The sequence below is a fragment of the Bos mutus genome, chromosome 4, assembly GCF_027580195.1.
Source record: "Bos mutus isolate GX-2022 chromosome 4, NWIPB_WYAK_1.1, whole genome shotgun sequence".
NCBI classification, from domain to species: domain Eukaryota; kingdom Metazoa; phylum Chordata; class Mammalia; order Artiodactyla; family Bovidae; genus Bos; species Bos mutus.
The window spans coordinates 58484134-58498620 of NC_091620.1; the positions used below are offsets into that span (position 1 = coordinate 58484134).

The following is a 14487-nucleotide window of genomic DNA, read 5'->3' on the forward strand; positions in this document are numbered from 1 at the left end:
TGCAGAAGTTGAATCTAGGATGTAGGCAGAAGGTGATGTAACTTGTCCAGGGATCCCCAGAACTCCTTCTGTTAAGACAGATGTTTTGATCATCCAGCCTTTTCATCACATGGTATGGGAAAGACTAACGTCTTCTTACAACGTGCAAAGGGAACTTAGATGGACACAGAGCAGCACTGCAGAGACCCTCACTTGCATATTTGACAGCCCCTTCCTTTCAATTCAAACCTTACTAGACAGAGGCAGAATGGGGGCTGTTTTTATCTCAGAGATGGATTTAAAACAGCACATCTGGCTGTGTGTAATCCTATCTAAAATAAAAGTCCCAAATCTGGGCTCTCCTGGAGCATAGGATTCAGGCAACATTTTCATTTTTGCCATCTATTTAGCCAACTTCTACTTGCATCTGGAGCTTTGCCCACCCCATGATGTTAAATGAATACAGAACAATAAGCAGAGGTTAAATAAATGAGAATGTGGTGAATGTGGTAAATAGAGGCTCAAAGGGAGAGCATAACTTCTCTTCTGCATTGCAGGCAGATTCTTTACCACCTGAGCCACCAGGGAAGCCCCCTTCTGTACATAACCAACTTAAAATTGAATTTCTGAGTGATATAATACTTTTAAACCATTGTCATATATTATTTTACTTGAATTTGTATGTGTGCTAAATTGCTTCAGTCGTGTCTGAGTCTTTGTAACCCTATGGACCATAGCCTGCCAGGCTTCTCTGTCCATGGGATTTCCCAGGCAAGAATACTGGAGTGGGTTGCCATTTCTTCCTCCAGGGGATCTTCCCAATCCAAGGATCGAAGCTGTGTCTCCAGCTTGGCAGGTGGTTTCTTTACCACTGAGTCACCTGGGAAGCCCAGGGCAAGTCTGAACAGTGGCAATTTTTAGTCTTTCCAGATGGTTCTATTGAGTAGGTAGGTTTACCATCAGGGCCATCGGGTTCAGCTGTACAGATTGTACACTGCACAATTTTAATAGTCACACAGCCTGTGATGTGAATGGTGCTTCCTGAAATTCAGTACTGAGGAGGTCTGGTTGAAAGCTACTGTAATGTGGAAGGGTTAGAAACTGGGCAGAAGCTAAACCTGGACTTAAATGATGGGTTTCCCACTCACAAGCTATGTGGAATGAGGAAATTACTTAACCTATCTGATTCTTAGTTTTCTTATCTATAAAATGGGGTTGATAACAAAAATATGCTCGCTCCTTTTAGGCATTTTTGTGAGAATAAACTGAGGACATGACTCAAATATTCTAAACATTTAGATGCTCAGTGATCTGTCAAATCCACGAAGACCTCCCTACCCGACCCCCCGACCCGGCTCCCCAGCCACAACACTTAATCCACTTAATCCCCAGTCTGGATTTTCTGACAGGTTGTGCTGAAATGATATGCAACCTACTGTGTGTTTCTCTGCATTCTGGCTAGGTCTACAGTTACATCGGCCATCACAATGGAATTAATTGCAGGCAATATCCTCTGAGCAGTTTTTTAAAGATTCTTATTTGCATTTCCTGATTATTTTTTCTTTGATGGCTTTAATTTAGAGAGTAAATAAATTGCAGGATATTTTTGAGGAGCTTTTTTTTATTGTTGAATTGTTCAGTTGATTTTTTTTTTTTTTTTTTTGCTTCTCGCAAGGCATGATTGGAATCCTGCCCCATGAATTATGCTGGCAATTTTGGTGACAGAAATGAAAAATTGTAAAGTCCTAATTAGCCTTTGAGTCAATGCCAAGGCAGTTTATGCTAGTGAAGTAAACAAGGCTCTGAGAATAAATTTTTAGATGCATGTTGAGAAGAATTAAAAGAAAAATGGTATTATTCTCCAGTCTGTTTAGAGTTCTGAAGGTGGTGGTCAAGGTTTCATGTGAAGCTTCAATTTTTTGTTCAATGTCTTAAGAGGATTAATTGAACCAGTTATGGTTGGCCTTTAATTACTCACTGAATTAAATAATAATTGACGTTTCAGGCATTATGATTGCTTAATCGATTGTGTAGAAATGTCTTCATGCTGTCATTCAACATGTATCAGACTTGCACATCAAAACCCACGTGCCCCCCTCAAGTAGGGTTGCCAAATAAAATATTGTGCTGGACATACTTATACTAAAAATTATTCATTATTTATTTGAAATTCAAATTTAATCTTCCATTTTTATTTGTTAAATCTGGCAGGCTGAGCCACAAGGAATTTTCCTCCCCCTTCATTTCCATGTTGCCAAATCAATACTACTTTGACTGTATTGCATCAGTGAAGGATAAGCTGGGCCAGCAGGGAGAAGCCAAGGATGAGGGCCATGTCCTCTCATCTCTGACGAATGCCTCCTTCCTGCCAGAACTGCTAGCATCAGGGGAGACACTTCTTCAAAGGTTTACCTTTCTGCTTCCTTTTCATCTGGGGCTGAATGACCACCAGGGCCCTAGTCAAATACTTGACTTAATGATAGCCAGTTTGAACTAACCATTCTGTCTGTTAAATAAAACTATGATTGCAAAGAGGAAAAATTAGGGGAAAAGAATAATAATGGTGATGATTTTAGCTAGCATCTGTTGAGTGCTTGATAAGTCCCAGGTATGATACTAGGCACTTCACACACATGGACTCTCTTAGGTCCTGATACCTAGCTTTGAGAAAGGAATGCTGTCATTGTCCCTATCTCACTGATAGAGGAACTGAGGCTCAGCCTAGATCACATATTTAGAAAGTGATGGAGCAGGAGGCTATAGTCTCCTCCAATGTCATCTGCTGGAGGGCAGCAATTCTCAACAGTGAGTGCCAGAGGATATGTGGCAATGCCAGGAGACATTTTTGGTTGTGGTGACTATGGTGGGGGGTGGCATCTAGCAGATAGAGGACAGGGATACTGCTAACATCCTACAATGCCCTGGGCAGAACCCACAACTAAGGATTACCCAGCTCCAACTGAAGGTGAGAAATGCAGCTATAGAGAGAAGGGAGGAGAAAAAAGAGAAAAAAAGAGGATGGGGCTCATATTCCTACTTCAGTCCCAATCCAACTGTGGAGTGTTGCGGGCTTGTGTCAGGAGTAGCTCCTGGCCTTCGGAGTGGGAGAGCAGGGGCCAGAGGGAGGTGAACATGCCAAGGACAATGCTGGCATTCTCCCTGTCATTCATTCAGCTTACCAGAGCTGGAGATTTCTTGACAATCTGTCTGGCCTTCTCAAGTGTAAATGTCCATGCCTCCTATAAAAATAAAGTTAGACAATATTACAACTTGTATCCCATCTTTTCTTTTCCTGGGTTTCCAAAGTTAGGTTTTTTGTTTGTCACTTAGCAATAAATGCATTATTCTATAGCTTTCTGATAAAATAACTCACAGGAAAGCAATTTCATGTTAATAGCTCTCTTTAATAAGGGATTTGCTTTGTGCAAGATGCTATGCTAAGTGCTTTGCAAATATTATGTTATTTAATCTTCACAGCATCTCTGAGAGATACGACCTTTTTACAGATGAAGAAATTGAGATGCAGAAAAGCTAAGAAATTGGCTGCAGATCTCAGAGCCAATGTCCAAAAGAGATGCCATCTGAACCCTTGTCTTCTTGCCTGCTTTGCTAAGCTCAGTGACTTGCCTTTGGGTCTGAAAGCCCCAGTGCAGAAGGTGCAAATTTCTGTTATGGTTTCCTTTTTGGCAGCCTTTGTTAGCTTAAAGTTCATTCTCCACAACATTGAGGGTGGTGTTCCTCTGCCTTAATTATGGGTCCCCTGTTTCTCTGCTTTGGAAATATCCCTTTGAATTTGAGGCCCATCTCAAGCATCTACAGCGTCTAGCACAGTTTCTGATACATCGTAAGTGCTCAATAGATAGAAATCAAATTTTATAGAAATAAAATAAAATTTTATAGAAATAAAAGTGAAAGAAAACATTTATGATATTGTGCCAAGCAAGGAAAAAATAGGTTATCAGATTTTGCACATACAGAAAAGAAAAAAAATCCTGCAAATGTGTGCGTGTGTGTGCTCATTCTACTCTTTGCAACCCTGTGGACTATAGCCCACCAGGCTCCTCTGTTCATGGAATTTTCCAGGCAAGAATACTGGAGTGGGTTGTCATCTCCTACTCCAAGGGATCTTCCAGACCCAGGGATCGAACTTGCATCTCCTGTGTCTCCTGTGTTGGCAGGCAGATTCTTTGCCACTGCACCACCTGGAAAGGCCCTTGCGAAGAAATATGCCATAATAATAGTCGGTGATAACTTTTTCCTAAATTTTCAATAATGAGCACAAATTCAGCAATAAATACTTTTTAAAAAAAGAACTCAATACACATTGCCCTGTTGCTTATTGGAAATGATCTGTTCCCAGTACAGGGATGTAGTGAGGACCCTGAGATCTGGGGGTGAACAGACACTCCTGTCTCCTGAAATTCCCGTTCTGGCAAGGAGGCGCCAGGAACAGGTACAGTAAGCACAGCAAGTGGAAGTGAGATGAAGCAGAGAGAAGGTGCTGGCAACATCTTTTTAGGAAGGGCCATTTGGATCCCCTTGAGAGAACTGATCTGATTTTAACCCAGCTCAGTTCTCTAGGGAGACCAATGTTTAGTGAGGAATAAAGACAAGGAAGAAAAAGGAGGAGAAGAAGTGACAAGGGTTTTGCCAAGTACCTTCTGACCCCTTAGTGCTGGGCATAATTGCTGCTTCTGGGTCCCCCCTGGAACGCTGAGGGCAGATATGTATGGTCTTGGCTTGACAAGAGCAGCACTGTCTCCCACAGTTAAAGTGCACTAATACCATCATAAGAGAAATCATCAGTGCTTTTAAAAGATGCTTTTGGTAAAGCTAAATCCTATGTATTGGAAAATAGTCACCGTAGGATATAGAGGAACACAGATATAATAATAGACCGCAAATTCCACCCAAAGGTCAGACATGCCACTATTTGATGAAAAATTAAAAGCAGAGGAGCTCCCTCCATTTGTCTTCCTACATAACAGAAATGGCCTCAAAGCCCCATTTGTCCTTTCCTCTTAACTCTTCTGTCTTCCACTGGAATTATTTATGCATTTACTACCTCCAGTGGGCAGTCAAGTCCTCAGGAACAGCTTCTTTCAAACCTTGCTCCATTTGTAAATTAATTTATGTCATTAAATTTGGGAGTGAGGAGCAGTTTGTCCTAATAAACTTTTAGAAAAGATCAGGAGTAGATCAGTGAGCTTCTCCCCACCCCTAAACCCCCTCATAAATGCTTGCTTCTTGACAATAAAAAAAATTTCACGTCTAAAAGCATCATTTTATGTCCCAGGGGGCTTCTTCCTTTGTGGGAGCTTGTCACTGCTGTCAAAGTGTGATGTGAAGAAAAGACATTTTCTGTAATTTTCAAATCTACTGCTGCTATAATTGATAGCAGAGAACTTGATCACTAAAAATTATTCCCTGTAGAAACTCATGTCTAATAATACTATTTTTCTTTATTTCCTTCACTCCTGAGTGTACCAGAATTCAACTCTTTAACATCACAGAACCTGAGAAGGACCAGTTTGTGACTGTGTCCTGTCTAATTCATACTCCTTAAATGTTGAGGGACATTATGTTGAGATCTGGAGCATCCCGGGTGCACTGTATTCTCTGCGTGTTTTCCCATCCTTGTCAATATAGTGTGCTTTGGCTGAAACATCTGAATGTTTGCGAAATGCCTTTCCAAATGGTACTCCTTACCCTAAAGTGGCTCAACCCCTTGAATAGGCTAATATGTGCAATGGCTCTCCCAGCAGGGAATTTAGTTTACAGACTTCCCAAACTTTTAAAACTTAACAACAATTTTCTTTTCTAGCACACCCATTAACATCTCCCAGAGTGGGAGTAAAAGCAAGGCTTTTTGTGTCAAACATGTCTCATTTGAATCTGAACAGAGTAACTTACTGGCTCTGTAACTTGGGACAAGTTATTTATCAACACTAAGCCTCGGTTACCTCATCTATAAAATAAGGATAATAGTAATTACTACTTAACACTTTCTACATTGCAGTCTTACCAGTTTACTGTCATTCTTCTCTCCCAGGATACAAAACCCTTGATGAGAAGGATTATGTGTCATTCACTATTACATCCCTAATATATAATTCATGGCACGACACAGATGCTTTAGAAGAACTTGTGGAATGAATGAATGAATGATTGCACAGAGAAATGACTGGTTGAATGAATATTTCTTTTTTCTTTCATTATCAATCATATGCTCGTGACTACCCTTGTCCCTGGGTTACATGAATTTCCACACAGGTGCGTAGGTGCTAGGCATACAGAGCCAGCGCTCTTCCAACGGTCTGATCCTTCGCATTAAATCATCCACATGCCATAGGATCTAAGTTTGCCATTCCCCTGAGCCTTGGTGATATTATCTGGCTTGTGTTAAAATTTCAGACTTAATTTATCCTTGGAAAACAGCATGACAATGGTGGGGAAGGTGCTGGAATTCAGAGACTCGGACCACGTGCTCTGCTTGCAGACAGCCATGGTTAAATTATATAACCTCCAAGTCTCTGCTATCTGTAAAATTGAATGTAAAGACGAAAGTCATTTGTTAAAGCTATTTGTTTGCTTGTCTTAAAGACGGGCAAAGGGGGCAAGTTGTAATCAACATGAAAATGAAGATAATTGTTCTCTTACCTTGGTAGCATTTTCACTGTTGGCAATCTAGCATTTTTAAGCCATTGTTTCTAAAGCATGAGGACCACGCTTCTATCTTCTGGAAAACTACAACTTCAGAATGGAGGGTGCAACTGTAATCAGTGATTGGAAAGAAAATTGGGGAATAGGTTCTGAGCCAGATATAAAACTCTCCTGGCTGGAAGCCATAATGATGTTTCTGACTCACTGAGAGCAATCATCTGAGCATAAGCAGATTCTCCATCAACAATGAGGGGCTTGCTTCTGGAAATACTCATTTGATCCTGCAATTTGTTATGGTCAAATCTTTTCAATTTCTCATTACTTTCTCCCTTTGATTGCGGTGTTTCCTTATTCCAGTTTCAAATCTCCTTCAGAGTCTCATGAGTGAATTGCAGAGGAAGCCATTACACGGACTCACAGAGATATAAGCCCTCACTCTTGAAACTTATAGTCCAAAGAACCATGGATATGTATATTGCATTTTTTTACTCAAGGACTTGGAAAATTCCAAGGACGACATGACATGGCTCCCTAGCAGTCTAAAAAAGGGGAAAGGCCAACCCTTTGCTTGATCATCAGGGCACACAGTAGCATATACCCATGGAGGCATTGCTTATATAAGTTTGTAACAAATAGTAGCCTGTCCAACTGGAATTTTCTGGTTTATTACATTATCTGCATTCCACTGTAACCTATAGTGGCTATTTCCCAACATGTAGGGTTTAGCTCTCCCAAAGTCCAATTTGATTTTGATGTTCCCACATTTCCCAGTTTTATGACTCTGGAATATGTGAAAAAAAATCATATCAGTTTATGTCATTTTCTTCTTCTGGGGACCAAAAATGGGGGTGGGGGGAGAGAGAAAAAGAAAGAAAGAAGAAAAAACTGTGAAAATAACTGAAAAACACCACCACTTTTGAATGCATTCCCTTATGCTGTTAAATATCTTTTCTTCATACATATTTTACCATTAGCTAAATTTCCTCTTTTTCTTCTCCTGGGCCATTTTTGCATTGTGGATCTATTAGTATCATTTGGACATTTAGTCACACAGTCTCTATCCTTTTTCTCCAGGAAATACCTTTTAAAAAAAGTCTTATTTTAAATAAGACTATTCCCACCCCACAACTTTGCCTGTCATTTCCTGTAGTTTCCAGAGAGAAATATGTTCCTTGCCTCTGGTTTCTAGCAGCTATACACATTACTTGGCTGATGGCCTCATCACTCTGATCAATGCATTTGTTATCACAGTCTTCTCCCATGCTGATCCTCCTGCCTTTCTCTTATAAGGAACTTTGTGATTACATGGGGTTCATCCAGATAATCCCAGATAATCTCTTCATCTCTAGATCCTTAATTTAATCATACTTGCAAAGTCTTTTTTGATTCTGAGGATTAGGATATGGACTTCTTTGGGGAGGCCATTATTCTGTATACCATACTGCTCATTCAACAAATATTTATTGAGAAATTAATATATGCAGTGAAATGTGCTGGGCTCTGGGGAAATCACAAAGAATTTAAAAAATAAATCAGCCAGATTATCTGCTTTCATGGAGCTTACACCTTAACAGAAGGGGCAGACATTAAATCATAATTTTACAGTTATTTATCTTATTGTACAACTGTTTCATTACAGTTATGATAATTTCTAGAAGCATGGAGAGCCATGAAAGGAGAGAAATCCTAGAGGACCTAACTTGGGGCATCAAGGAAAACTTCTTAGAAGAAATGATTTCTGATCTGAGCTCTGATGTGGGTGATTAATTAGGTGAAGATGAGGGCCAAGAGTGGAAGCTGAGAGACTAGTTATTAAAACTTTAAAACTCAAAGTATCTTTTAGAACTGTTCAAATTCACTAGGGTCATTAGCTTTTCTTGAGCTAAGGGAAGAAAGCATATTCTCAAGAGAGATAGAGTTGCCATTATTTTTTAAGTTCTCAAAAGCAGGCAAGAAAGGTTTACAAATTTGAATACCATTTAAGTACCTTCCTTGGAATTATCTTTTCTTCTCCCTATCAGAAGTCAAGGGTAACATTTGTGTTATTAGTGCTGTCCCCTGAGGATTCTCGAGATCTCTAAGAGTTTAATGACCTCCAAATAAGACTGAAAATTTAAGTCTGTGTAGACATATTCTCCAAGCTTCCAAATGTGGGCTTAAACTGAAATGCAGCTTGGAATGTCTATCAAATCCTTTGAAATGCTGGGGGAAATGACTGAATAGCAGACTGTACATTCAAGAGTGGTGTTAAATTCTATTCTCAGTTCTGTTAGAGTTTTAAAACTTCAAGTCTTCAGGGAGTGATTTAATTTAGTGGTCTCTGATATTTACAGCCTTTCCATTTCTGTGATAATTTCTTGTCTAATGATCTTCAAAGAGTATTGTGGAAGCAAAATACATAAGAGGTCAATGGAATCTCACTTAATTTTTACTTTTTTAATTATGAGAAAAGGATCATCATTTCTCCCTATATTTTTGTTCCTTTGATCTTTCTCCATGAGCCATTTTTTTGTTCTTGCTGTGCTTGCTCAGGTGGTTTTTGTGTGTGTGTGTGTGTAAGAGCTCTTTGAATCATGGAGAAAATAATTCATAGTGTGGCATATTACAAAAATGCTTTCCCAGTTTGCCATTTGTCTTCTGACTTTGTACATGTCAGGTTTTTCACCAGTTAGATGCATTCATATTTCCCTTTGTGACTTTGGGATCACAAATTACAAATAAAATTACTTAGATTTTTCTTCTTTTATGGTTCCATTCTTTATGACTCAACATTTAATTCATTTGGAATTTATTTTGCTATAAAGAATAGACAAGTATCCACCTTAAATTTTATTCCTAAATGGCTAGTCTTTAATCCCACCCATTTACTGAATACGCCAGTGTTTTGTCACTGATTTGAAATGCTATTTTCTTTTTATCAAAAACAAAAATCTCAAATGCATTTGAGTTTATTTTTAGACACTATATTTTGTTCCAATTTAAGCTTTTAGGCTGACTTTTCTGCATCTAGATGGCTATATTCCCCTGTAATTTATCTCATTGCTCATAATTTCCTGAGATGTTTAAAGAGGAACTTTAGAAACACTGTCAAGCAAACAACTCCACAACCAACAATTTACTTGAATTTTGATTTCTCATCTATAAAATTGGGATAATGGAATAACTCTGCAATTGTATGAGAGGATTTTCAATGATGTATGATAAGTAGTTAGTCCAGCTTTTGGTGTGTTACAGTCATTCAAATTGTGGTTGTCAATTACCTTTCATTTTTCATCCCCTAATGTGTACCTATCATAGAGTAGGGGCTTAGTAAATGGATATTATGAGAATAACAGAATGACTGTCCATGACTTGAAAGTCTATCAGTGTCAGTCAAGACTTTTTCACCCTAGTACTGAGAGTTGGACTATATATAAAACTGAGTGCTGAAGAATTGATGCTTTTGAACTGTGGTGTTGGAGAAGATTCTTGAGAGTCCCTTGGACTGCAAGGAGAACCAACCAGTTCATTCTAAAGGAGATCAGTCCTGGGTGTTCATGGAAAGGACTGATGTTGAAGCTGAAACTGCAATACTTTGGCCACCTGATGCAAAGAGCTGACTCATTTGAAAAGACCCTGATGCTGGGAAAGATTGAGGGCAGGAGGAGAAGGGGACAACAGAGGATGAGATGGTTGAATGGCATCACCGACTCAATGGACATGGGTTTGGGTGGACTCCGGGAGTTGGTAATGGACAGGGAGGCCTGATGTGCTGCAGTTCATGGGGTCACAAAGAGTTGGACATGACTGAGTGACTGAACTGAACTGAACGGAACCATTCCTGGCCTCAGGTATCAAAGATATGTTTGTCTTCCAGGAATGGCATTAATTTATTAAGTGAGGTAATTTGGAAAACTTTATTAAGTCTTCCAGAATATTAAGGCACACAAAAACTGTCCTTGGATGTATGTTCTCTTCAAAAATAACATTTGATTTTCTAATGATTTGCCAAGTCACAGTTGAAGAACAGCTATCACTCAAGGAGGAAATTTCCTTAATCTAAAACTCTGATGATCACACAACTGACTCCTTTTTTATTTAATAATTTGTTTTCTTCTAGACCTGGATTTGTGAGAAAACACTCACATACTATACAGAGTTAGGGTGGAGAACAGAAGAAGTGCAAATACAGCAAGCTGGGTAGGTTGACTAAACAACTGAAGGAGACGAGAAGCTTGATTTTATTCAGTTTAGTTCAGGTTTTGAGCTACTATTTTGCTAGAGTTGCCTGTGGTAGTAGCGATGGAGGCACCAATATAACAAGAGAAAGTAATTTCCTTTCCTTGTTTGACATAGAAATTCTGCTAAACTGAGAACACTTAATTCATTTTTATTTTATATGTACCTGACATAAAAAGTCAAGTCGTAACAACACAAATAGATTAAAGAAATTTACCCAAACACACACACACACACACACACACACACACACACCCCATGTTGAAAAAAAATGGAGCTCAGGATCAGAGATTACTTTTATTGAATAAGAACAAAGGATTAACTGCTGGTTACTAGAGAACATTTTGGTTTTAAATAGGGGAGACTCTAAACTCCATCCTCTTGTCAATTTGATTTTAGTGCTCATTCATGGATTCGTTTTATTTTTTAAAAATGTCACCATTGATTCCAAGAACCGTGGTAGCTGCTGTTCTGTAGTAGCCTTTGGAGGTATATTCTTATGCCTCCAAAACTTATTCAAGTTGGGGCTCATATTATACTGAACTCTAGGTTGTTACAATAGGAGAATAACACAGAGATGCATTTCTGGGAGATAATTATGTCCTTATTCATAAAGGAAGAGTGGAAAGGACAGAATGCATGCCCATGATGAGTCATCTGGAAGATTAGTGGCAGGAAAGCCCAAGTCTAGATAGATGGATCAAGACATCCTTTTTAAAAAAAAAAAAAAAAAAACTTTATTGTTAAAAAATGGGATCAAGGCATCTTAAGGATTAAGATTAAGACCATCTTAAGGATTGGTCTGTTAAAGAGATAAAGAAGAAGACGCACTGGAAGTATAGACACTAGCTAGTGTTGGGAAGGAATGTAGCAAGAAGAAGAAATATAAAGGCATTACTGTCCTATTTCATAGAAAGAACTGGGTTAAAATGTAATCCATTCATTCAATACACATTTATTGGGCAGTGTGCCAACCTCCTATACCCAGAACAAGCAGTGGGGAGAGAGAACTGGCTCAGATGTAGTCCCAGCCTGACAATTATAATCCAGCGGTCAATCTTATAGCTTCAGACACAGAAACTAATGACTAACATACAAACTGGAAACTGCAATGCTAGCTGTTAGGATATAGCTGTTAGTATCATGGGGACAATGAGGAACAGAATCTAATCCTCACTGGAGTAGGAACATAGGTGTCCAGTGGTTTCTTGAAGAAGGTGACAGTTGAACTAACTAGATCTTAAAAGATGACTCAGGGAAAGGGCATCACAGGTGCAGGGGAAAATAGAACAAGGTTGGGAGGTGAGAACAAGCAGGATGTGATGGGAATGATAAGTACTGAGCTGCTGCAGAGAAGTGGATGAACCAGTTCCTTCAAGAACAAGGCTGGGGAGGTAAGGACAGGCTAGTTTATGGAACTCAGGCTTTGTCTTGGCCTTGATGGATGGCTGTCCATCAAGACAGGGAGCATGTCAGATTTGCATTTTGGAAACATCACTTGGGTGCCTGGATTTGAGGGTTTCAAGGTGGGAGGTGGAGATATCAATTACAAAGTTGCTGCAGGACTCCACCCTAGAATGATTATTATTGTTGTTCAGTCACTAACTCGTGTCCAGTTCTTTTTGACTCCATGGACTGCAGCATGTCAGACTTCCCTGTCCTTCACTATCTCTTGGAGCTTGCTCAAACTCATGTCCATTGAGTCAAGGATGCCATCCAACCATCGCTCATCCTCTACTGCCCCCTTCTTCTGCCCTCAATCTTTCCCAACATCAGGGTCTTTTCCAATCTTTGCATCAGATGGCCAAAGAAATAATAAGTCCCTGAATGAGGCAGGCAGAATTGAAGATGAAGAAGGGGAATAGACTAGAAAGAACCATTTAGAAGGGTGAAGGCTGGTGTCAGTACTGAAATATGCAATATGGGAGGAATAGCTGATGTGGGCAAAAGATAATAGTCCAGTTTCTGACACATTATGTTCAAGCTGTCTTTGGGACCTACAAAAGAAGATATTTATCTGGCAGCTGCATGCAGTGGCTGAATCTCTGAGGACAGTCTTGAACTTTGTTTGTGAGGCTTAATAACAAGAGCAAATGTTTTGTATGTTTATGATGATCAGTCACTATTCTAAGAATTTTCACACATGCCAATTTGTGTAGTCTTCACATTATCCTTTGGTGGTAGGCTCTACTCTATTCCTCATTTAACATATGAAAAAACACAAAGCAGTTGAATGATATATCTCAAAGCACTTAGCAAGTACATGGTGGGGCCAGGGTCACTGATCCCCGCAGGATGGCATTGGGCAGTCTGTGTTTAACTGCCAGGCTGTCCTGACTATAATTACTCAGAGAGAAAGCCCAGAGTGAGCAGAGTCCTGGCTGGGTGGGTCCTGGTGCTTAGGAAGGGAAGGGTAGCCTCAAGGAGACAGAGTAGTGCAAGGAGAACCAGAAAAGAGTAGAGAAGTTTCTGGAAGGGAGTGGCAAACAGTGTTAAACGCAAAGGATAATGGATAAGAATGATCCTGGATTTGATGTTGAGGAAGTCATCAGTGACTCCTTAAGTCATCAGCTTAAGGAGAAGTGTTTTATTAGAGTAATGGGGCTAGAGGCCAACCTGCAGTAACTTGAGAAGCAAATGGGACATGAAGAAAAGCTCTTCTCCTTTAAAAGATAGCTGGAAGTTGCTGCTGCTCCTAACACTTATTAATGCTTATTACAAGCAAAGAAAGCACCATCCTAAAACTCAATCTCCTGCCCCACTATAAAATGCATATACACACTTATAGGTATGTATGCATATAAACACACCTGGAGATATATATTAAATTTTAAAATATTCACAACTGCCCTATGAAGCCTGAGTATTATGTCCACTTTACAGATGAAGAAACTGAGGCCCAGAGCAATTGAGCAACTTGTTTAAGGAGAGACAGAACATAAGAAATGCAGCCAGGTTTTGAGCTCAGGTGGTCTGGCTCTAAGATCTGTGCTCATAACCACAATATTGAACTACCTGTCAATTAGAGGAAGGAAAAAATTAGATAGTAGCTGGAGAAGAATGGGAGTCCTGGGGTTTATTTTTATATTAATTTTTGGAATGGGAGCAACCTGAGCTGGTTAATAGGTATCCTCCTTTCCCTCCTTGGGTGTAGATAACTTCAGTGTAATTTGGCCCAATTAGCAAACTGTTATGAGAAAATCCATAAAAAAGGAATGAACTCTAAATATATTGTTTCTAAAACCTTCAGTTCCCTCAGCCCTTCTAAGAGGTCTTAGCAGTGGGGGTTTGGAGACTTGAAGCCCATAAGCAGAGTTTGTTAATGAATCCATGAGAAAAGGGGCAGAAGTCAAGGAACCAAGGATGAGACTGGGGGTAAATGGAGACATGTGACTTTGGGTGTCTGGGAAACTACCAGATGACAAAGAAAAGGCCAGCAGCAGGAGGAGAAACAATATTTTCAGGCTTGTTGATGGCAGCTTTCAGGCTTGGGCCAACAGTTTTTACCCTTCAGTGCTCATCAGAAGTTTTGTAGAAGTGCAGCTGCTCAAATCTCACCCCAGAAGTACTGAACCAGATGCCCTTGGGTGGGACTCCACACATATTTCTAAAAACTGCTTCACGTTC

General features: G+C 39.7%; 1 protein-coding gene across 1 annotated transcript in view; it reads right to left on the reverse strand.

The window, feature by feature from the left end:
* The window catches only part of AOAH (acyloxyacyl hydrolase), a 185864-nt gene that overhangs the window by 123286 nt on the left and 48091 nt on the right, over positions 1-14487 (reverse strand). The window contains exon 5 of the mRNA XM_005889098.2: positions 3159-3218. Coding sequence (XP_005889160.1) covers positions 3159-3218 — 60 coding nt within the window. The remainder of the gene's footprint in view (positions 1-3158; positions 3219-14487) is intronic.